Source organism: Microcaecilia unicolor, chromosome 9 (assembly GCF_901765095.1).
Source record: "Microcaecilia unicolor chromosome 9, aMicUni1.1, whole genome shotgun sequence".
NCBI lineage: Eukaryota > Metazoa > Chordata > Amphibia > Gymnophiona > Siphonopidae > Microcaecilia > Microcaecilia unicolor.
This window is the reverse complement of record NC_044039.1, coordinates 178,023,769-178,049,068: the sequence shown is the minus strand read 5'-3', so window position 1 is coordinate 178,049,068 and position 25,300 is coordinate 178,023,769. Positions and strand designations below refer to the sequence as shown.

Sequence of the window (25,300 nt, the reverse complement as noted above, 5' to 3'; positions counted from 1 at the left end):
ATCAGTCCACAATCAGAAATGAATGCATGGTCAGACTGTTGTTGGCTAGTCTGTTTTTATGACATTGTATCTTTGACCAGGATGCTTCTGAGCAGTACCAAGCTTGGGAAACACCCATTTATGTGAGAAAGTTTCATCTTCTAGAAATGTATTTCAAATCTGTTTACTGCAAAAAACAGAGCGTTTTTTTTTTTTTTTTTTTAAATAGCCTCCTATCAGAAGTACAAACAGAATACAATTGTTCCCTCAACTGAACTTCCTCTTTCCCGCCCCCCCTGAACCCCTCCACCTCCCAAAACCCAAAGATTACAACAGTCTAATTAAGAGGAAACTATAAACCACCGAACACTCCTATCCTCTACTGATCCTTGGGATGTAATGGAAAAGGGAACTACCGCAGGACACGCTAAGGCATCCTGCAGTAGTCTGGCCATCAGCGTGCGCTACTCCCGCAGTAAACATTTTTTACATTTTTGCTGTGAGAGGAGTCTCTAGGGTGGAGTAAGCATGCCTGCACTAATCAGGTAGCACAGGCACATTACCGCACACTACCCAATTAGTGCAGGAGTAACGCGAGAGCCCCAACCGCCTCCTAAATAAGTGGTGGTAAGGGCTCCCAGCAGTAATGGCCATGCGCTAATGAGGAAATTAGCACATAGCCATTTTTAAAAAACCAAATGTGGGGAGATCACGTGGTGCAATGCAGGAGTGAAGACGTGGGTGAGCTGAGCTCCTGCCAGTCCCCCTCAACTAACGCAATTATCGAGTAATTTGTGGGATACAACTACTCCTCCTCCTTAGTAATCAATTAGGGGAAGCTTTGGCCCTGAAGTGCTGAAAAATCTGAGGGAAACAGCACAGGATGACTGCAAAATTACAGAGGAAAGAGAAAGACAAAAGTAAGATCGCGGAACCTAAAATGGCGACCGACCAACCGTCGCCGAGCTCGAGTGTATGCTCAGCATGGACTGCTGAAATCACCGTGGAAGTTACAGCGGCGGTGGAGGCTGCTTTAGACAAAAAGCTGCAGGCAATTTTTGATCGAGCAGAGGCGGCACACGAGAGACTGGATGGGTTCCACCTAGATTTGGATCACATGCAACAACGCATCAGCGACATAGAGGACCGCATGGTAGAGTCCGAACAACCGACGGAGGCCCTACGGAAGCGAGTTGTGGAATTAGAAAATAAGCTGGACGATCTAGAAAATAGATCGCGGCGCAACAATCTACGTTTAATTGGTTTGACAGAACAAATCAAGGAGGCTGAATTGGGTGCCTTTTTGGAGACCTGGCTCCCACGAGAACTACAACTAAATAACCTACCGGGACCGCTGAGGGTCGAGCGGGCTCACCGGTTGGGCCCGAAGCGGCCGGGAGCAACACGTCCACGTGCGGTGATCCTAAAAATACTACACTATGGACACAAACAAGCAATATTACACGCAATCCGATCAGGAGGAGAATTGCAACACGAGGGTCAGAAAATCCTTTGTTTCCAGGATTATTCGGCGCGAGTGGCAGCAGCTCGGAAGGAGTTCGCGCCAATATGTGCGGCGCTACATCGGAAAAAAATTCGCTTTGCTTTGATTTACCCTGCAAAATTGAAAATCCAACATGAGGGCGCGGAAAAATATTTTGTTGAGGCGGCAGTTGCCCAGGAAGTTCTGGATGGACTATCGCAGGAGGAAGCCACTTGAAGTGTAAGAACATTGGGATGATGCAAATGAATACTGAGGTGAAAAGGCAAAGGAAGACAGGACCGTCAAATTATATAAAAATTATTTTGGATTAAGGGTACGGTTTTACAAAGTGTGCTTGAGGAGTGAAAGATCATACAAATGTATAAGTAAACAAGGTTTGATTGACGAGATGTGCCTGGTTGCATGAGGGGGAAATAAATAGAGGGGAGGGGGAGAGATGTAGTTATTGATATTGTTGGCATAAACATGATAGAATGATAAGATCACTGCTGTGGGGACTGGGGGCACCTATACGTGATGGGTTATATTAGAGAACTCAAGGAAGTGGGCCTGGGGAGGGGGGGAGGAGAGGGAGGGAGGGTGGGAGACGCCATAAGGTCAAGATTTGGAGAGAATCATATTTAAGTAGAGGGATCAGACTGTCACAAGGGAAGACCCGGGAGAGGGGTACTGGAAAACAGGAGACAATCTGCAGGCGATCTTGATAGCGGAGAGGCTTAAGGAAGAACCCTGGTAAAAATTGTTTCTTGGAATGTGGGAGGGGTGAACTCCCCATTAAACGCTCTAAGATCCTACAGACATTGAACAGACACAAAGCGCAAATAGCCCTGTTGCAGGAAACGCATCTAAACACATTAGAACATGGGAAGTTGTGTCGGTGGTGGGTTGGAGAGGTGGTGAATAGTCCAGCAATGAACAAGAAAGCAGGGGTGGCTATTCTGATCCGCAAAGGACTGCAGTGTGTGTTGAACAGTAGGATTGTTGATTCACATGGCCGCTATATAATACAGCACATCACACTACAAAATAAACCACTTCTGTTGGTTAATGTATACGCCCCTAATCAATATGATAAAAACTTTTTCCAGACTCTAACCAGACAGGTGCAGAGTTTTGAACAAATTCCAATAATCATGGGAGGAGACTTCAATATGGTTTTTGATCCGTTGCTGGATAGCACGGGTCCTTCAAGAGTTAAGCCAGTGAATTACAATAGAGGAGTGCCATGGGTATGCTCCTGTTTGGATTTGGTGGATGCCTGGAGGTAACTTCACCCAGGAGAAAGGGATTATACTCATTTATCTAGGGCCCATGGGACACAATCCCGGATAGATTATTTGTTAACATCTCAGAACACAGCGACATATTTAACACAGGCGGAGATAGGCCCCACACAAGTGTCAGATCACGCTATGATTTGGATTACACTAGACTGGGGTATTGACCAAAAACGCCCGTTTTGCTGGCGATTCCCGAGGGCATTATACTATGACACAACATTTCATTCCTTTATACAGGAAAAGTGGAAGGACTATGCGGAATTAAACAGGGAAAGCTATCAGCGGGACCCTATACTTTTCTGGGAAGCAGCTAAAGCTGTGTTGCGGGGACATATTTCATACTCGGTCCATAAAAAGAAAGCTAGAGAAGCTGAAATGCTGCGATTGGAGGCAAGGGTACGGAGACTGAGACAAATTTATGGGCAGACACATTCCGCTACACACAGGAAACTGTATATGGAGACACAAATGGAGCTAAATCACTTGATCCACACTCGCACGCAGCAGTCTCAAATATATTACAAGTACCAGATGTATAAGCATGCTAACAAGCAGGGGAAATTATTGGCGCGATTGGTTCATCAAGTAGGGGGCAGAAGATGGGTGACACAAATCCAAGACACACAGGGAAAGAGCCAACATACGAATACAGACCTTAATAAGGTTTTTGAAACTTTCTACACCCAGTTGTATGCTCTTCCCCCAGAGGAGGGTCTAGAGGCGAAAGCATATCTAGAGGGACAAAAGCTTCCACAACTTACCAGACAACAACAGGAGATATTGGAAGCGGATATTACTGAAGATGAAGTCAGTTGGAACGTAAGAGCTAGTTCCCTATATAAATCACCTGGGGTGGATGGATTTACGGCAGAATGGTATAAAATTCTAGTGGAGGATATTGCACCTTGTATGGCCAGGGTATTTAATTCACATGTGCACAGGTGAGAGATGCCGAGCTCATTGAGGACAGCGCAGATAATTGTTTTTCTAAAGCCAGGAAAAGACCCGAGCCGAATCTTATAGGCCTATATCTTTATTATCATGTGAAGCTAAATTATTTGCAAGGATCTTAGCTAATAGGCTGGCTAGGTTTCTTCCACAGTTGGTGCTAGACCCACAGGTGGGATTTATCCGAGAACGCTCAGTGGCAAAGAACTTGAGAAAAATACTGCTAGCATTGGAACAGGCAAAGTATGGGAGTACCCCCTCACTACTTATCAGCTTTGATGCGCATAAAGCCTTTGATAGAGTGAGGTGGGACTTTATGTTTGCAGTCTTGGAGACCTATGGAATTGGAGGATTTTTTAAGAGGGCCATACATACAATATATAAGAATCCAGTGGCAGAGGTGTCAGTGAATGGGGAGACTTCCTGCCAATTTCCCATAGCTAGAGGAACAAGACAGGGATGCCCCCTATCCCCTTTATTGTTTGTACTGGTGTTGGACCCTTTAATCCGGGACATCACGAGCATCGAGACTGTACAGGGAGTCTGTTTAGGAACCGAGCAATTTAAAATCTCAGCCTTTGCGGATGATCTTTTGGTCATCCTTCAGAATCCAAAAGAGTCGTTGCCAGCTATTTTGGAAATATTTAAAGAATATGGGGATTTCTCAGGATTTTGTCTGAATTTAGATAAATCTGAAGTCCAAACATTGTGGATGTCAGATGAAGAGTGGACACGATTAAACTGTCTTTTTAGGAGAACGGATCGCTCGTTTTTGTACCTTGGAGTGCAGTTACCGGGAGATCCAGTACACTTATATCAACTAAATGTGACCCGATTATTTGCATACACAAAACAAATGTTAGAGAAGTGGGATAACTTACCAATTTCATTATCTGGGAGGATTTCGTTGTTCAATATGATACTTTTCCCAAGGTGGCTTTACTGTTTTCAGATTTTGCCAATTTATCTGACTAAACGGGACTGGAAAAAGTTGATGGGCCTCCTGTCCAAATGTTTTTGGCATAAAAGACGACCACAGATAGGCTGGCAAAATTTGATGGACCCATGGGATAGAGGGGGATTTGGGGTCTTGGATTTACAGCAATATAATAAAGCATGTTTGCTAAGACATATAGGGGATTGGATGTTGGGAACCTCATATTATACTCCGAGGAAAACAGAAGAAGATTGGGTCCATCCCTTGAAACTACAATATGTATTACAGGCACGGTTAACCGCACTACCAGCATACTTACGTAGGAATATAGTGATCAGACCCCTTAGAATGGTATGGAAAGAATTGAGTCAGTTTTGGCTGTTTGATGAACACCATAGCAGACTTTTACCTATAACAGGGAATGGAGAGTTCCTACCAGGGATAGAAAGCCCAAGATTCAAACGATGGTCACAAAAAGGGATCATTCTTTTACAAGACATAGTGGATTCTGAAGGGAATATCATAAATTTGGATGCTTTGGGACTGGGAGATTTATTGTGGATGGACAAATTTGCATACCACCAGATTTCACATTATATTTCCAGTATCCCACATCAATCACTTGTCATAGACGTGCTTACCATGCTATAAAACCTATTTGAAATGCCCAATGAGGAGGCAAAGCGAATGCTACATACCTGTAGAAGGTATTCTCCGAGGACAGCAGGCTGATTGTTCTCACTGATGGGTGACGTCCACGGCAGCCCCTCCAATCGGAAACTTCACTAGCAAAGTCCTTTGCTAGCCCTCGCGCGCCCGCGCGCACCGCGCATGCGCGGCCGTCTTCCCGCCCGAAACCGGCTCGAGCCGGCCAGTCCAGTATGTAGCAAGACAATACACTTCAAGGGAAGACTCAACTCCAAAGGGGAGGCGGGCGGGTTTGTGAGAACAATCAGCCTGCTGTCCTCGGAGAATACCTTCTACAGGTATGTAGCATTCGCTTTCTCCGAGGACAAGCAGGCTGCTTGTTCTCACTGATGGGGTATCCCTAGCCCCCAGGCTCACTCAAAACAACAACATTGGTCAATTGGGCCTCGCAACGGCGAGGACATAACTGAGATTGACCTAAAAAATTTACCAACTAACTGAGAGTGTAGCCTGGAACAGAACAAACAGGGCCCTCGGGGGGTGGAGTTGGATCCTAAAGCCCAAACAGGTTCTGAAGAACTGACTGCCCGAACCGACTGTCGCGTCGGGTATCCTGCTGCAGGCAGTAATGAGATGTGAATGTGTGGACAGATGACCACGTCGCAGCTTTGCAAATTTCCTCCATGGTGGCTGACTTCAAGTGGGCTACCGACGCAGCCATGGCTCTAACATTATGAGCCGTGACATGACCCTCAAGAGCCAGCCCAGCCTGGGCGTAAGTGAAGGAAATGCAATCTGCTAGCCAATTGGATATGGTGCGTTTCCCTACAGCCACTCCCCTCTTGTTGGGATCAAAAGAAACAAACAATTGGGCGGACTGTCTGTGGGGCTGTGTCCGCTCCAGATAGAAGGCCAATGCTCTCTTGCAGTCCAATGTGTGCAGCTGACGTTCAGCAGGGCAGGAATGAGGACGGGGAAAGAATGTTGGCAAGACAATTGACTGGTTCAGATGGAACTCCGACACGACCTTTGGCAGAAACTTAGGGTGAGTGCGGAGGACTACTCTGTTGTGATGAAATTTGGTGTAAGGGGCCTGGGCTACCAGGGCCTGAAGCTCACTGACTCTACGAGCCGAAGTAACTGCCACCAAGAAAATGACCTTCCAGGTCAAGTACTTCGGATGGCAGGAATTCAGTGGCTCGAAAGGAGGTTTCATCAGCTGGGTGAGAACGACATTGAGATCCCATGACACTGTAGGAGGCTTGACAGGGGGCTTTGACAAAAGCAAACCTCTCATGAAGCGAACAACTAAAGGCTGTCCTGAGATCGGCTTACCTTCCACTTGGTAATGGTATGCACTGATTGCACTAAGGTGAACCCTTACGGAGTTGGTCTTCAGACCAGACTCAGACAAGTGCAGAAGGTATTCAAGCAGGGTCTGTGTAGGACAAGAGCGAGGATCTAGGGCCTTGCTGTCACACCAGACGGCAAACCTCCTCCAATGAAAGAAGTAACTTCTCTTAGTGGAGTCTTTCCTGGAAGCAAGCAAGATGCGGGAGACACCCTCTGGCAGACCCAAAGAGGCAAAGTCTACGCCCTCAACATCCAGGCCGTGAGAGCCAGGGACTGGAGGTTAGGATGCAGAAGAGCCCCTTCGTCCTGCGTGATGAGGGTCGGAAAACACTCCAATCTCCACGGTTCTTCGGAGGATAACTCCAGAAGAAGAGGGAACCAGATCTGACGCGGCCAAAAGGGAGCAATCAGAATCATGGTGCCTCGGTCTTGCTTGAGTTTCAACAAAGTCTTCCCCACCAGAGGTATGGGAGGATAAGCATACAGCAGACCTTCCCCCCAATCCAGGAGGAAGGCATCCGACGCCAGTCTGCCGTGGGCCTGAAGCCTGGAACAGAACTGAGGGACCTTGTGGTTCACTTGAGATGCGAAGAGATCCACCAGGGGGGTGCCCCACGCCTGGAAGATCTGTCGCACCACACGGGAATTGAGCGACCACTCGTGAGGTTGCATAATCCTGCTCAACCTGTCGGCCAGACTGTTGTTTACGCCTGCCAGATATGTGGCTTGGAGCACCATGCCCTGACGGCGAGCCCAGAGCCACATGCTGACGGCTTCCTGACACAGGGGGCGAGATCCGGTGCCCCCCTGCTTGTTGACATAGTACATGGCAACCTGATTGTCTGTCTGAATTTGGATAATTTGGTGGGACAGCCGATCTCTGAAAGCCTTCAGAGCGTTCCAGATCGCTCGCAACTCCAGAAGATTGATCTGTAGATCGCTTTCTTGGAGGGACCACCTTCCTTGGGTGTGAAGCCCATCGACATGAGCTCCCCATCCCAGGAGAGACGCATCCGTGGTCAGCACTTTTTGTGGCTGAGGAATTTGGAAGGGACGTCCCAGAGTCAAATTGGAGCAAATCGTCCACCAATACAGGGATTCGAGAAAACTCGTGGACAGGTGGATCACGTCCTCTAGACCCCCAGCGGCCTGATACCACTGGGAGGCTAGGGTCCATTGAGCAGATCTCATGTGAAGGCGGGCCATGGGAGTCACATGAACTGTGGAGGCCATGTGGCCCAGCAATCTCAACATCTGCCGAGCTGTGATCTGCTGGGACGCTCGCACCCGCGAGACGAGGGACAACAAGTTGTTGGCCCTCGCCTCTGGGAGATAGGCGCGAGCCGTCCGAGAATCCAGCAGGGCTCCGATGAATTCGAGTTTCTGCACTGGGAGAAGATGGGACTTTGGGTAATTTATCACAAACCCCAGTAGCTCCAGGAGGCGAATAGTCATCTGCATGGACTGCAGGGCTCCTGCCTCGGATGTGTTCTTCACCAGCCAATCGTCGAGATATGGGAACACGTGCACCCCCAGCCTGCGAAGCGCCGCTGCTACCACAGCTAAGCACTTTGTGAACACCCTGGGCGCAGAGGCGAGCCCAAAGGGTAGCACACAGTACTGGAAGTGGCGTGTGCCCAGCTGAAATCGCAGATACTGTCTGTGAGCTGGCAGTATCGGGATGTGTGTGTAGGCATCCTTCAAGTCCAGAGAGCATAGCCAATCGTTTTGCTGAATCATGTGCTGAGGCGCACGCTGCTGACGAGAGCGAGCGCGCTGGGGCTTAGCCTGGGCCACAGGCTGTCGGGAAGGAGGATTGTACCTACGCTTGCCAGAAGTATAGGGAACAGTCTTCCTTCCCCCGAAAAATCGTCTACCTGTAGAGGTAGAAGCTGAAGGCTGCCGGCGGGCGAACTTGTCGAATGCGGTGTCCCGCTGGTGGAGAGACTCTACCACCTGTTCGACTTTTTCGCCAAAAATGTTGTCCGCACGGCAAGGCGAGTCCGCAATCCGCTGCTGGAGTCTATTCTCCATGTCGGCGGCACGCAGCCATGAGAGCCTGCGCATCACCACACCTTGAGCAGCGGCCCTGGACGCAACATCAAAAGTGTCATAAACTCCTCTGGCCAGGAATTTTCTGCACGCCTTCAGCTGCCTGACCACCTCCTGAAAAGGCTTGGCTTGCTCGGGGGGAAGAGCATCAACCAAGCCCGCCAACTGCCGCACATTGTTCCGCATGTGGATGCTCGTGTAGAGCTGGTAAGACTGGATCTTGGACACGAGCATAGAGGAATGGTAGGCCTTCCTCCCAAAGGAGTCTAAGGTTCTAGCGTCTTTGCCCGGGGGCGCCGAAGCATGTTCCCTAGAACTCTTAGCCTTCTTTAGGGCCAGATCCACAACTCCAGAATCATGAGGCAACTGCGTGCGCATCAGCTCTGGGTCCCCATGGATCCGGTACTGGGACTCGATCTTCTTGGGGATGTGGGGGTTAGTTAATGGTTTTGTCCAGTTCGCAAGCAATGTCTTCTTTAGGACATGGTGCAAGGGAACAGTGGACGCTTCCTTAGGTGGAGAAGGATAGTCCAGGAGCTCAAACATTTCAGCCCTGGGCTCGTCCTCCACAACCACCGGGAAGGGGATGGCCGTAGACATCTCCCGGACAAAGGAGGCAAAAGACAGACTCTCGGGAGGAGAAAGCTGTCTCTCAGGAGAGGGAGTGGGATCAGACGGAAGACCCTCAGACTCCTCGTCAGAGAAATATCTGGGATCTTCCTCTTCCTCCCACGAGGCCTCACCCTCGGTGTCAGACACAAGTTCACGGACCTGTGTCTGCAACCTCGCCCTGCTCGACTCTGTGGAGCCACGTCCACGATGGGGGCGTCGAGAGGTAGACTCCCTGGCCCGCATCGGCGAAGCTCCCTCCGCCGACGTAGTCGGGGAGCCTTCCTGGGAGGTGGCCGCGGTCGGCACCGCACGCGGGTACCGACGTCGGGGACCTCAACCTGGGCGATGGGCCAGCCGGCGCCACGCTCGACGGTACCGGAGGCGCAAGCACCGCCGGTACCGGAGGGGTAGGGCGCAACAGCTCTCCCAGAATCTCTGGGAGAACGGCCCGGAGGCTCTCGTTTAGAGTGGCTGCAGAGAAAGGCTGAGAGGTCGATGCAGGCGTCGACGTCAGAACCTGTTCCGGGCGTGGAGGCTGTTCCGGGCTGTCCAGAGCGGAGCGCATCGACACCTCCTGAACAGAGGGTGAGCGGTCCTCTCGGTGCCGATGCCTGCTGGGTGCCGAATCCCTCGGCGACCCAGAGCTCTCGGTGCCGACACGGGGAGGAGACCGGTGTCGATGCTTCTTCGATTTCTTCCGAAGCATGTCACCGGAGCTCCCCGGCACCGACGAGGAGGACGTCGAATCCATCCGTCGCTTCCTCGGGGCCGAGACTGAAGAAGGTCGGTCTCGGGGGGGCTGTACCGCAGGAGCCCTCAGGGTAGGAGGAGACCCACCCGAGGGCTCACCGCCACCAGCAGGGGAATGGACAGCCCTCACCTGCACTCCACCCGATGCACCACCGTCCGACGACATCAGCAGACGAGGTCCTGGTACCACCGACGTCGATGCAGCTATCCGATGTCTCGGCGCCGATGCAGAGGCCCGATGCCTCGATGCACTCGATGCAGGGGCGGCCGAGGAAGATGGTCTGGACGCTGACGACGTCGATGCACTCGAAGATCCCGGTGCCGATGCCGACGAAGAGCCCGAGAACAACACGTTCCACTGGGCTAGTCTCGCTACCTGAGTCCGCCTTTGAAGTAGGGAACACAGACTACAGTTCTGAGGGCGGTGCTCGGCCCCCAGACACTGAAGACACGACGAGTGTCGATCAGTGAGCGAGATAACCCGGGCGCACTGGGTGCACTTCTTGAAGCCGCTGGAAGGCTTCGATGTCATGGGCGGAAAAATCACGCCGGCGAAATCAAAAGCCGAAATGGCGAAATTTGGAGCACCAAAATTTAGAGGGAGAAAAAATCTCGACCGAGGCCGAAAAGAGGCCTACCCCGACGACGAAAGAAAACTTACCGGGGCAAAAAAGCTGGAAGTACGGGGAGGATTTACACGAAACCCGGCGAGGGGTTTCCGGAGCACTTCCCGACTAGGACAAAGCTTTCCCGAAGGAAAAAAACACGTTCAAAACAATTGGACGCGCGAGGTCGACTTTCCGGGGCTCGACACGGCGAAAACACGACCGTACCGAGTGCGGACAAAAGAAGACTGGCCGGCTCGAGCCGGTTTCGGGCGGGAAGACGGCCGCGCATGCGCGGTGCGCGCGGGCGCGCGAGGGCTAGCAAAGGACTTTGCTAGTGAAGTTTCCGATTGGAGGGGCTGCCGTGGACGTCACCCATCAGTGAGAACAAGCAGCCTGCTTGTCCTCGGAGAATCTCTATCTCACTACTACATAAAAGGCTAATGCAAAATGCTACACATAGAACGCTGACGCACTTGGTGGGGAAGTGGTCAGAGGATTTACAAAAAGAAATCACTACACAAAGATTATTGAGAAGCATGCGGCAGATAACCAAGGAGACTAAGCAATGCGGACCTTAGGGAATGTCAAGGCAGAGTGCTATTCCGATTGTATAAAATGGGAGGGGTGGAATCACCACAATGTGGCAAGTGCGGAGGGCCACAATGTACATACTTTCATGCCATGTGGGACTGCCCAGAGATAAAGCGCTTTTGGATAAGGGTGGGTACTTTTATGGAATACATACTGAATAAACACATACCAATGAGACCAGAGAGTGTGTTGTTGGGGGAGGATTCGCTGGGGGGTTATGGCGCTGTATATCCTAATCTACTGCTGTATAGAGCGTTTCTAATAGGTAAAAAATGTATTCTGGCCAATTGGGTTCAAAAAGAGGCTCCCACATATTGGCAGTGGCGCAATAAAATCCATGCGTTATTGCTAATGGAGCTGCGAGAAGTGCAATGGAAAGTTAAGAGACAAAAGGAGTTCTACTTAATATGGAAATGTTATATACAAGTTTTGGCCCCAAGAGCACGCAGTGCAGTTCTCAACCAATTAGGGGGCTTTTGATAGAGTGTAACTTACTGCATCTGGTGACAGTCATGACCAGTTTTTTTTTTTTTTTTTTTAGAGAACTGACCTTGGGGGAGGGGGAAGGGAGTGGGGCGGGAAGGATGCATAGGAGAGAGGGGGGAAGAAATTGACAATTTTATGATTGTGATTGATCAATGACATTTGAAGGATGGATAACATTAGAAGTAAGAACTCTCGTTTATTTGTTGAAGAGATGTTAATAATGCTTGCAGAATATGGCTCATGTGAGCCTCTGGAAGTAGTTGGGGGCAGGATTGTGAGGCCGGTCTATTTCCATCAGTATTTTGCTATATTAATGTTCTGATGTTGGGGACTAGTGTGGGAGATCAATGTATTTGGAGAAATGACATTGTATTTGTTAAAAGAGACAAGACACTCTGTAATGGGGAAAAATGAACATGACACACAACTTCAAAAATGTAATGTCTTATTGATTGTTCAATAAAAAACTGTTTAAAACTAAAAAAAAACAAATGTGGCCATTTTATTGAAGCGCTAAAGATGGCTACAGAACTCAAAACCCACGCACTGACAGCAGCGCTGGCCACTTCTTAGAGTGGCTTAGTGAGCCTGCAAAGAGGTGGGATAATGCGGGATACAAATGCAATCAATAAATAAAAAATAAAAGGACCTGTAAATCTGCTCTCCATGTATTGATCCACTTTCTGGTGATCTCACTTTAAATTACTGTAATGCCCTACTGAGCACAATACATGCTTCCGATATTAAAAGACTTCAAATTGTAAATTGTACACAATTGCACTAACTTGTGCTATTTTAGCACACATACCATTTTATGCAATGAGACCTAGTTACTAATAACAGGATTTAATACTAAAATAACAGTCTTAATAGTAGCTCATCAGAAATATTTTCTAGGACTATTCCCACAAAAGTGAAAAGTAAGCAAGTACACAAATTCCACCCAGTTTAGTCAGCATAATACACACAAAAAGACTAACCTAAAACTGGATAAGCATTGTTTGTTTTACTGCCCAATAAATCAACAGATTCACTCAGATATCTTTGGAATCAACATTTTAAAAAAAAAACATTAAGGGAATGCTGTAGTGTTATATATGCACAACTTACTTCACTATCCACTCTGAGCCAAAAATACTGAATTTTCAAATCTGGTGTCAAAGGAAGAGTGAGTTTTAAAATAATAGTGCAAAGGTAGTCAGAAGACTGCAGGATTGCCCTAAAAATTAGCATACAATGAAGGCAATATGAATGTAACTCTCATATGTATATTTATTGAGTGTATCCTGAAAACCTCACCTCTTCTGCTGCCCTCAAACACCAGAAATGAATACCACTGAAACAGCGCATCAGTTGTTTAAGCATGTGTTACAGTCAAGACCAGAACCACAAAAAAAAAAAAAAAAAAATTACAACTTGTTTTTGGTTGTATTTAGCTCTTAAAAAAAAAAAAAAAAGTAAAGTATTCCTAGCCTCCCAATTCCTCTAAACTTTTTTTTTTTTAAAGAAAGAGAAAAAGGGAGGAGGAGCAAAGTGAGACCAGGAGTTCTGCAACAATACTTTAAATGTTTAAAGTGTGTGGTCCATGTTTATGCCACAGTCACTTTCCTCCTCATTCTATAATCTTGTGTGCACATTTTCACACTTTGCATACAAAATTGTGCATGGTCACTAGTAAGTTTTTAAGAACTTGCTCTCTCGCCAAGTGTAGCCAGCCCTGTAATTTTTTTTTTGGTTTTGGGGGGGGGGGGGGGGGGGGGTAAGGGTGGATTGGGAGAGGGAACGAACGCATTCCTCACTACGCATAACTTTACTGGCAGGACTGCCGGGGCTCCGCGCTGCCTGTTTCTGGCTCCGAGAAGCATGCCGGGACTTCTCACACACGAGAAGTCCCTGCATGCTACTCAAAGCCAGAAAACAAGCAGCAGGGAGTGGCGGCAGTCTATTATCTCCACCAGCAAATTAAAAGAGTTCAAATTTTGGGAGCTGGTTGTTAAAGTAAGCTGGGGGGGGGGGTGTCCTAACCAGCTTTCAAAATTCTTAAAAACTTAAAATGGCTCTCGCAAGCCAGCTCCAGCACACCATTGACACAGGTATACAATAGTGCCAGTTACACATATAGGCTAATTGAACAGTTAGGTGCAAATTGATATTACCCAATAATGTGCATTAGAGTTAATTGGCACTAACTGGCCCTGATTTGCAGTTATGAAAATAATCGCACTTAGGTGCTATTATATTATATTAACGTCTAACTGCAAAAGGGATGTGAACATGTGTAAGATAGCAAGTTTTCAGAATACTGTCCATTATGTATGTGACTGCCACATTTAGACAAGTATTTATGCCTGCCAGAGCTAGTATTACATGCATAACTGGAAACCTTTACTCTTGTATTCTACGACAATTAAGTGCTTAACTGTCATTATAGAACTTGTGCATAGTGCACAAACTTTAAGTGCCCTGAACAGCTACCACTTTGGAGGCAATTTTGACAGTGGGAGTGCCTGAAGGTTTTATGACAGGAGACAGTATGAGACTATCTGGCCCATTCTGGCGGCAGAAGCCAGTAGGCGAAGCTTAGCACCATTCTGTGTGACCCCAAACATTCACAAACACTATTGAAAACAACAGTAAACTTGTAAGATTTATGACTATGTGTTTTGTTCTTTTAATTTGACAGTTTCCCATATGTAACCCGAGGTTTGTTTGTTTGTTTGTTTTTTTACCTCTGGAGCTGCGGTCTGAGCACGCCCTAGAGCTGCAGGCTTGTTTTTGGATTTTGTAGCAGGCAGCTTTAAGAAAGGCCCCGGCTCTGCCTGAGCTTCGAGGCCAAGTTGTGGGGACCCCCCAGAAGTAAAAATGACTCCGTTTATATATGGGAAGCTTTCAAATAAAAAAAAAAAAAAAATATGTAAGCAGTCAAACCTCACAAGTTCGCTATTGTTTTCAATAGCATCTACGAATGTTTGGGGATCAAAAAATATGGCAGCTGCGCGGGGGAGACAGCTTCAACTTTTTGACATCATGCCATCCCCCATCATAAAACCTCCTTGGGCACCCCAATGCAGCAAAGTGAAAGCCTATTCCATAAATCTGTACAACCAGATTCCAAGACAGAAAACTAGCATGATCCAGTATTGGTATGCCTAACATTTACACACCCGCAGTTACACCAGCCATCATCTGGCATAACTGTGGCCACATAAATTTTGCATGGCCGTGCTGTATTTAAGCCATTCTATAAAATTACACAAGTAGGCGCCTCGCCTCGTTCACTGCCCTCGAATGTTATCTGCTCACCTCCTTACATTTACATACCATGCCACTTACATGTGCCCTTAAGCACCCTGCTAGCACTTATGGGTGTAAGTATACATCTACCTGCAAAAGTGTAGCATTCTGCCATTTTACACAAGCAAGTTACGTAAAGGTGGGTGCATAGTTACAGAGGACCAGATGCATCAATCAAACGTAAAAGAATCTAAAACGTAAAAGTCCTTAACGAATTTTAAAAAACAAAGAATGCACTAAAAAAACAAGTCGCACATATTCAGTGCGGTATTGCAAACTAGAATGCATTAAAGAATCATTAAACTGGTGTAATCCACATTGGTAATCGGCCCCTAAAGCATGCGCAAAGCAGCCAAGCGTTATGCTGGCTGCTCTGCGCATGCCACAAACGTCAAAACAACAACAAAAGAACCCAGAACACAAACACGTTGCAGGAGCGTCCTGTATGGACAGCCTTGCCCCCCCCCCTCCCCGCCCGAGGTCGCTGCTGCTCCCCGCTTCCCCCTGCAGCATAAAAATCCAAACTTTAGCAGCCCCCGCCCCCCTCCCTCTCTACTCTCTCCCACAGCTCCGCCTCCTGCCATCCTCCGCCCCTCCCCGGGCCCGCGCAGCGCCTCTCACCTCTGTGTGAAGGCGCTGCACGGGCAAGAACATCTGATCGCAGCCGTGTCTTCAGGACGTCTCTCCTTTCCTGACCTAGGCCCGCCCTCGTCTGACGCTTACGTCAGACAAGGGCGGGCCCAGGTCAGGAAAGGAGAGACGTCCTGAAGACTCGGCGGCGATCAGATGTTCTTCTTGCCCGTGCAGCGCCTTCACACAGAGGTGAGAGGCGCTGCGCGGGCCCGGTAAGGCGGAGGGAGCCCAGTGGCGGAGGATGGCGGGAGGCGGAGCTGTGGGAGACAGAGTAGAGAGAAAGGAAGAGATGAAGGCCGGGGCTGCTAAAGTTTGGATTTTTATGCTGCAGGGGGAAGCGGGGAGCAGCAGCGACCTCGGGCGTGGGGGGGCACGGGGGCGGAGGATGGCGGGAGCCATTGTTTTAAAGGAGGAGAAAGGGAAGGAGGGGGCCGGGGCTGCCCAAAGTTTTGTGATAAAGTTTTGTGATTTTAATGCAGGGGGAGCGGGAAGCAGCGGTGACCTCGGGCGGGGGAGGGGCAAGGACGCTCATAAAGGACGCTCCTGATGAGCATTTTTGCCCCCTCCCTCCCAATTTTTTTTTTAATATTACAGTTTGGAAGCCGGGCAGCCCTAACGAGAGGTACAGACCTCTCGTTAGCTTTCCGGTGGTTTTCCAGCGTTAGGGCAAGCGGTAAACTTTGATGCATCTCATTTCAATAGGGTTTCTACACAATTTGCTCATCTGCATTCCGTTTTTGTTAGCTGCTACCGTCGTCGGAAAAAGGCCTTTAATGCATGTCATGGTTTAAAACTTGTTAAAGGGTTGTAAAAGGGTCGTTAAAGTTTTGTGCATCTTGTCCAGAATTATTTTTTCCCCCACCTTCTGGCAACAGAGTGCCCTACAGCATAAAACCTAACCTGAGGCATTATAGTTCTATTCTGTAGGAATAGCAGAAATAGTGACAAATGTGGACATAATGAGCAAGGTGGGTGGGGGCCAGCAGGGGAGGAATCAGACGCACAATATTTTTTCCTCACATCAATAAGCTACTGAAATAAGTTAACCAGAATGAACATATTTTTGTTTCTTCAACAGCCAACTCTTGCCCAGGTGTACTAAGCTTCCTTCCATTAACACAGAATTTTCATCTCAAATTATCTAGTTTAATTGTAACACACACACACACACACACACACACACACACACTCTGCCTTTGGGACAGGAAGGTATTACTGCCTTAAAAGAGCTCAACTATATTTCTACATGTGAACGCATTTTGCGAGTATATAATATAGCAGTCCCCAATAGAAAATTACAAATAAACCACAAGGCTCATTTAGCCTTAAGTACTCTGTGGAAACAGAATTCAAAACAAAGGTTCTATAATTGCTATTATAGATTAATAAAAAAAATTCCGTAACACTATTGATAAACACAGCAAAGTGAGAGCACATTTCCATATACATATATTAGAAATTGTGTACCTGTCTTTACTAAACATCGGAACAAGCACTGATCGCCTGTCATCTAAAACTGTAAGCCTTTATTAACAAATTTGGATTATAAACAAAAGAAAGCGTCTAGACGCTAAACGTAAAAGAATTATTTAAAGCTACACTTATATCACAACAAACAGGATTAAAAAAAAAAAAAAAGCGTGCTTCATATAAATATTTGTGTAATCATTTTTAAAGCAACTTTTTACTTTATATCATGTACGTTTTCCCTTATACTAAATCTGTCATCTCAACAATACGCAGACACATACCAGATGTCTAGACAAGCAAATACAACGTACCCAGTACAAAACCGATAAAATCAAGTGATATCAAACTTTACATTTTTCTGCAGCGAAAAGCATTCACCCTTCTCAGGGGAGCGCTAACTCCGCTTCCCCCTAGAGAAATGTCTTCTTTTCTAAATTAGATCTACAAACGCGGCCAAGGGAATAACAACAATTTTACACAAAGGGGAAATCGCCAGCCCTACCGTCGTTCCCCCCCCCCCCCCCCATACTTTCGGGCTCCTCATCCCGACAAAATGGCGACGTGGACATCCACCAAGCACCGAGTCGGGGTTGGGGGGGGAGGGGGCGACAGAACATAACGGTCGCTGCAAGGCCCACAGTACCTTTTCTTGTCGTTGGCAACCGGCCCTTCCATGTCTTGGCGCTTCAGCGGATGCTCCACTCCGCGTCCGGCCTAACAAGACGGAGAGCGTCCAGGCGCGAGCTTAGCGGTCACAAAGTCCAGGCAGCAAAGCCGCTCTTTCCTCGAGCGCACTAACGTTCCCCCAGCACAGAAACAGTCCCGCTCCTCCTCGGCTCCTTCGCTCTGGTTTTCAGGTCCCTTCGTCCGGCCCACCCTCGGCTCGGATACACACGCACAAAAAGAATTCTAGAGACTGCTGCTTTGCCTCTTCCGTGGCGCAGGCGGCGGCACGCACGGCCTGACGTTCCCGATGCGTCACCGAGGCGAAGCGGAGGGGGCGGTACCGGACGCACGTAAAAGAGTTTACTTAGCGTCCCTACCCTGGCTGCTGGTGCTTGAGCAAGGTTAGAGTGTCTTCGGTTCGGAGCCCGTTCTAGAGAGTCTGTCTTCAATCATTAAACCAACTTGTAAACATACGCCAGTGGCCAATAGGGCGGCCTAATAGGTAGCCTAAAAGCAGCGGCTTCTGGGGAGGCAGCCGAGAGCAAGCTGCTGTAAAAGCAAAACAGTACAGCGTTGGTTTAATAGTCAGTCACACAAACAAACTCAAAGAGCCAGCAACGCACACTTTAAAAATCTGCAGGAAAATGAATCCAGATGTAAATAGCCTTTGGAAATTGATTTCATTCCGGCCAATTCAATAAATTAGTTCATCAGTTTAGGTGCCCCTTTGCTATACGCTTAGTGCCAGTTGTATAACAGCATATTGGTGTCAAGATTCCGTTATAGTATGCTAACATAAGTCGACGTTGGTGCACCTATGTTTAGGTGTGCCCTCTTACACCATGTCAGTGATAGGCATAAATAGGTGCACCAAGTGATGCACATAATTTCTAGTATTCCATAAACTAGACTAGCCAGAAAGTCTATCTCTCCTGGAACTGGTTAACCACAGGTGTAATTGGAAGGGGGTAAAGGAGGGGCACCCTGGTTTACGTGGAGGAGGGGCATAATCGAACATCGCTGGCAATCTATTTTGGCGGTGGCGCAACAGCTGGCTGGAACCGTATTTTCAAAAAAGATGGCCGGCCATCTTTTTTTCGATAATACGGTTTAGCCCGGCCAAATGCCAGAGTTCGCCGGGTTTGAGATGGCCGGTTTTGTTTTTCAGAGATAATGGAAAAAAATGCCGGCGAAATCCAATGCATTTGGTCGTGGGAGGAACCAGCATTTGTAGTGCACTGGTCCCCCTGACATGCAAGGACAGCAACCGGGCACCCTAGGGGGCACTTCTAAAAATGTTTAAAAAATATACAAATACCTCCCAGGTGCATAGCTCCCATGCCTTGGGTGCTGAGCCCCCCAAAACCCACTCCCCACAACTTTACACCACTACCATAGTCCTTATGGGTGAAGGGGGGCACCTACATGTGGGTACAGTGGGGTTTGGGGGGTTTGGAGGGCTCAACACTTACCACCACAAGTGTAAGAGGTAGGGGGGGATGGGCCTGGGTCTGCCTGCCTGCCTGAAGTGCACTGCACCCATTAAAAATTGCTCCAGGGACTTGCATACTGCTGTCAGGGAGCTGGGTATGACATTTGAGGCTGGCAAAAAAGGTTTTTATTTTTATTTTTTTTTAGTGTGGGAGGGGGTTGGTGACCACTGGGGGAGTGTGGGGAGGTCATTCCCCATTTCCTCCGGTGGTCATCTGGTGAGTTGGGGTACCTTTTTGAGGCTTGGTCGTGAAAATAAAAGGACCAAGTAAACCCGGTGAAATACTGCTTAACGCCGATTTTTTTTCCATTATCCGCAAAAGCCGGCCATCTGGTAGCCACGCCCATGCCCGCCCGTTTCCCGCCTTCGCTACGCCGCCGACACACCCCCTTGAACTTTCACCGGCTCGGCAACGGGAAAGCGGCGATGCTATCAAAAAAGCAGCTTTCGATTATACGGATTTCGCCGCTTTTGAGAGATTGCTGGCCATCTCCCGATTTATGTCAGGAAATGGCCAGCGATCACTTTCGAAAATAAGCCTGATAGGCACCCAGTTGTTAAATGAAGCCGTAAATGTAAAACAAAAAATAATCTATATCTATTTTATACAGGTTCTGTTGGAACTTCATTCAAAAACTAGGCTGTTTGTTCATAGGTGTGAATAATATAAACTGAGTCTGAAATGTTATCACTTTCTCCCCTGTAATCAGGAACTTTAATTAAGCAATCACCAGTATTTCATCAGATTATCCACGAGGTGTGTTGTAAGACTGAATCTTGGGGCAAAGTACTTTCAGGATCCAGGAAATGGCACCATCCAGAGTAATAACCACACAAAAATGATACCCACAAACACCAAGGTAAAACAAATAATTGTTAAAAAGTGTAAGATGGACCATCAGAGAAGATCACTCAGCCAAATGTGAGCTTTTTTTCTGTAGCCATTATAAGCTCAATTAATTATCCATCAGTCCATTATATAAACAAGTCCTTGTGCAAAAATAACTAGTGTAAAATTTTTTCATACAAAAAATAGTGTTAAGTTCATAGAATCATCAGGATGTTTTGTCGCCAGTGTCCAAGGCCTCACACTGGTGGTGGACGGTGATGCAGCATTTGTACAAATCTAAATGGAGTCAGATCAGAGGCCACATTAGCTTCAAAGAGAGTTCTTTCTCTTCTGCCACCTCTGAGGCATGCCCGGTAGTTCCTGCAAAGATTCATGCCTTGCCCTGTGTGGGAGTCCTTCAAGTATGTCAGGAGTGGAAAATAAGATTATAAGAACATAAGTGTTGCCATACTGGTCCATTAAGCCCAGTATCCTGTTGCCAACAGTGGCCAATTCAAGTCACAAGATCCCAAAAGAGTAAAACAGATTTTATGCTGCTTATCCTAGAAATAAGCAGTGGATTAAATGGTTAAATGATCAGTATTCTTCAATGGAGAAGGGTAGATATTGGGGTTCCTTAGGGGTGCTGGGACCACTGTTTTTTAAACATATTTATTAATGATCTAAAGATGGGAGTAACTAGTGAGGTAATTACCTGTAAGTTTGCTGATGATACAAAGGAGCTCATTTTTTAAAGAGATAAACACCTAAAAGTGTCCTAAAGCACCGTTTGGACGAATTTCTTCTCAAAACATCCAAATTGGTATTTTCGAAACCTGTTTTGCAAACATCTATCTATGCAATTAGTCTGCAATGCATCCAAATCACAAGGGGTGAGTGTCAGGGGCATTTTGAAGGCAGGATTAGGGCGGGCTTAGAGCATGCCTAACACTTGGATGTTTTACAGCCATAATGGAACAAAATAAAAACATCCAGAGTGAAAATCTAAATGGTTTGGTCTAGATCTGTGTTTATAACAAATAAGGCCCAAAATGGTGCCCTAAATGACCAGATGACGCTTAGGTAGAAATGTTTACCATGTGGATTTTTTGGGGGGTGCTTTATATAGAAGCTGGCCCTTTGTGCAAAATGTCCAAAGTCTGACTTAGACGTCATATCAAAAATGCCCCTCAAAGTTATTAAAAGTTGTTAAATCACAAGAGGATTATGAAAAATTGGAAGAGGATCTTATGAGACTGGGAAACTGGGCATCCAAATGGCAGATGTCGTTTACTGTGAGCAATTGCAAAGTGATGCATATGGGAAAGAGGAACCCAAACTACAGCTACAAGATGCAAGGTTCCATATTAGGAGTCACCGTCCAGGAAAAGGATCTAGAGGGTCTTTTACCAAGCAGTGTCTCTAGCGTTTAGTGCGTGCTAATTAGCATGTACTAAAAATGCTAGCATGGCTTAGTAAGGATCCCCTAGGTGTCATCGTATAAATGGTATAAATGTCACAAATAAATAAATAAATTATATTGACACCCTCTGCTCAGTGTGCAGCAGTGGCTAAGAAAGCAAATAGAATGTTAAGAATTATTAGGAAAGGAATGGAAAACAAAAATGAGAATGTTATAATGCCTTTGTATGCTCCATGGTGCAACTGCACCTCAAATACTGTGTGCAATTCTGCTCACTGCATCTCAAAATAGATGTAATGGAACTAGAAAAGGTACAGAGGACAACAAAAATGATAAAAGAGGAATGGGACGACTTCCCTAAGAGGAAAGACTAAAGCGACTAGGACTTTTCAGCTTGGAGAAGAAAGAGATAGCTGAGGGGAGATATGATAGAGGTCTATAAAATACTGGGTGGAGTGGAACAAGTAGACGTGAATCGCTTGTTTACTCTTTCCAAAAATACAATGACTAGGAGGCATGCAATAAAGATACTAAGCAGTATATTTAAAACAAACAGGATAAAATATTTCTTCACCCAACATGTAATTAAACTCTGGAATTCGTTGCCAGGGAATGTAGTAAAAGCAGTTAGCTTAGCAGGGTTTAAAAAAGGTTTGGACATTTTCCTAAAAGAAAAGACCATAAGCCATTATTAAGATGGAGCTTATTTCTAGGATAAGCAGCATAAAATCTATTTTACTGTTTTGGGATCTTGCCAGATACTTGTGACCTGGATTGGCCACTGTTGGACATTCAGTCTGTCCCAGTATGGCAATGCTTATGTTTGTATGTTCTTATGCTCCACTATAGTGCAGTCTCAATACACAAATATCTTTCTAAAAGGAGTTTTCATAGGTATACTCCTTCATCCCTTCTAATCCATGGGCTTTTTGCTTGCCCTTTAACTGCTGCATAGTTAAATAAGAAAGACAAACAAAAAGATTTTAAAAAAATGTCTCCTTTTGGCTACCACATCCTTCCTTTCCAGGCCAATGGCCTAACCATATAAATCTCTAATCATCAACAAAGTTCATAACAGTTTCTGAACTGGGCTGTGGCCCTCAATCTTTAGCAATAATTCCTTCCTACTCTTGTAAATCTTCAGTAACACTATTATGGAATAGATGTTACACAAATTGAAGGGTTTCAGCCTTGTCTGTCCTCTCTCCAGTAAATGCTAAGAGAGGAAGGTCAGGAGGCCTCACCACTCGCTGCAACATTCACCACATATTGTTGCATAACATCCCTATAGGCCTGCTTCACTTAGGAATAGCAGAGTGTTCTTCTGTATCTTGTTCCTTAGAACTCCATCTCTTCATCTATCTCATCTCCTTGGAGCTGTCTTCTAGCAGTTTCTACTTTCATAGCCCTCAGGATCCTTCAGGCCCAGCCAGTTGGAGAAGAGAAAGCTCTATCCTCTTTCTTGCATGCTAGGTTCTAATTTAAACTGTGCTCGCTGGGAAACTCACTTGCCTCACCTTCAGTGGCCCTCTCCCAGCCAACTGCTGAATCACTGGGCCTCTGGGATTAGTTCCCATACTTCCTGAGCCTACGGGAACGTTGCCTGTTCCCCCTTCAAGCAACGGAATTAGAACTGAATAAGACAACTGTCTCTAAAATACCTAAATCCTATGCTACTCCCTCCTGTTGCTTCTTTAACCTCTTTGCTCTGCCACAACATAGATATGGGGGGAATCTGTGCACAGCATGGGCGGGACTCACACGAGTGTAACTTATACCATACTGTAAGTTGTGTATGTATCTCTTGTTCTTAGACGCATACACAAAATGCTCCTGCCTAAATTATAGGTGTTTATTTGTAGTTATGCTAATATTCTGTAAAGAAACGTTCAGTAGGCACCTAAGTTCTTGTATAGAATAGGCTTCTACCAGATGCCCAGTTCTAAAACCGCCTCCAAGCTAGTTTAGAACAGAGTAAAAATAGTGCTTGTGTATGTGGGCAAAAAGTTCTCTGCTGGTATGTCTTAGACGAGCATCAATGGTGACTGCTCCTCCTGCTTGCTTGAACTATCTTTTTTTTTTTTTTTTTTAAATAAATGTCTATCCAAATGGTTTTATTTGTATACTCATTTCAAATGAATATCTTCTTTTTATGATAGGAAAATCCAAGTCTTTCTTGACCTCAAAATGAACTTGGGTGAATAGAGCCCAGAAGCAATACATGTCAACCAATGGCAGCGATAAATGAAAGAAACATTAACATAGTAACATATAGTGGAATTGGAAAAGGTGCAAAGAAGGGCAACAAAGATGGGACAACTTCCCTATCAGGATAGGCTGAAGAGGCTGGAGCTCTTCAGCTTGGAGAAAAGGCAGCTGAGGGGAGATATGATAGAGGTCTATAAGATAATGAGTGGAATGGAGCGGGTCAATGTGGAGCGTCTTTACGCTTTCCAAAAATACTAGGACAAGGGGGCATGCGATGAAGCTGCAGTGTGGTAAATTTAAAACGAATTGGAGGAAATTTTTCTTCACTCAACGCGTAGTTAAACTCTGGAATTCGCTGCCGGAAAAGGTGGTTAAGGCAGTTAACTTAGTAACATAGTAGATGATGGCATAAAAAGACCTGCACGGTCCATCCAGTCTGCCCAACAAGATAAACTCACATGTGCCATTTTTTGTGTATACCTTCCTTGATTTGTACCTGTCTTTTTCAGGGCACAGACCGTATAAGTCTGCCCAGCACTATCCCCGCCTCCAACCACCGCCCTGCCTCCCACCACCGGCTAAGCTTCTGGGGATCCCTTCCTTCTGAGCAGGATTCCTTTATGTTTATCCCACGCATGTTTGAATTCCGTTACCATTTTCCTCTCCACCACCTCCCGCGGGAGGTGGTGGAGAGGAAAATGGCAGTCTTAGACCAAATAAATACATTTTGCACTGTTTTAACTTTCTCCACCATTTAGTGCACATTTTCCATTGATATATTTGGGTCTTTGCAGATTCTTGAAATGTATGTTAATCTTTGTTTTCATGTTAGATGAAGGAACCACATGTGCTATTATGAAATGTCTTTATTATCCCAGTTCTGTAAACTTGTACCTACTGTACATGGTTTGTACTGCACAGTGCAAGGCCTACAGTATCCGCCATAATGTTCCTGCTTCTGTCTGGCCTTCAGAGCAGTAAATGTTTTCTTACATTAATGGCTGTGCCTAAGTAAACACATTACTGCACTCAGTGGGAGGTCTGGAGCTTATTATATGTTGAATTTGCAATGCTTAGTTGAACTTAAGTTTTCTGTCCCATAGATATCAGTCTTAATGTATGTCTGTGAGGGAGGGTTGATCAAAACATGGGGAGATAGAAAGGAACCCCGCGGGGAGACAGAGCAGCACCAGTGCTGAAGGGCATCTGCTGTGGTATTATTCTGAATTCTTGTATTTTTCTGCTCGGCACAAATTGGAAGTTTTCAATTAATTTAAGTTTCAGCACAAAGAATAAATCCATAGTAAGAACAATTTTCCAAGCAATTTTACATAGGAAATAACAATTTACCTACATAAGATGGGTAGATACTAACATCCATTAAGGGAATTACATACTGTGGGATAAACACATAGGTTCTCTTTATATAAAGAGGATTGAATCAAAGCAAAACTTAAATGGACTTCACACTTTAAACAGGGCAGTACAACTCTAGCCAAGTTGTTGGGTGGACTGGATGGACCATACAGGTCCATCA

At 46.4% G+C, this 25,300-nt stretch overlaps 1 protein-coding gene across 1 annotated transcript in view; it reads right to left on the bottom strand.

Moving 5' to 3' along the window:
* Positions 1-18,091, bottom strand: part of HIF1A (hypoxia inducible factor 1 subunit alpha) — a 121,250-nt gene extending 103,159 nt beyond the window's left edge. The window contains exon 1 of the mRNA XM_030214155.1: positions 17,789-18,091. Coding sequence (XP_030070015.1) covers positions 17,789-17,820 — 32 coding nt within the window. The 5' untranslated portion in view covers positions 17,821-18,091. The remainder of the gene's footprint in view (positions 1-17,788) is intronic.
* Between the last annotated feature and the right edge of the window lie 7,209 nt (positions 18,092-25,300).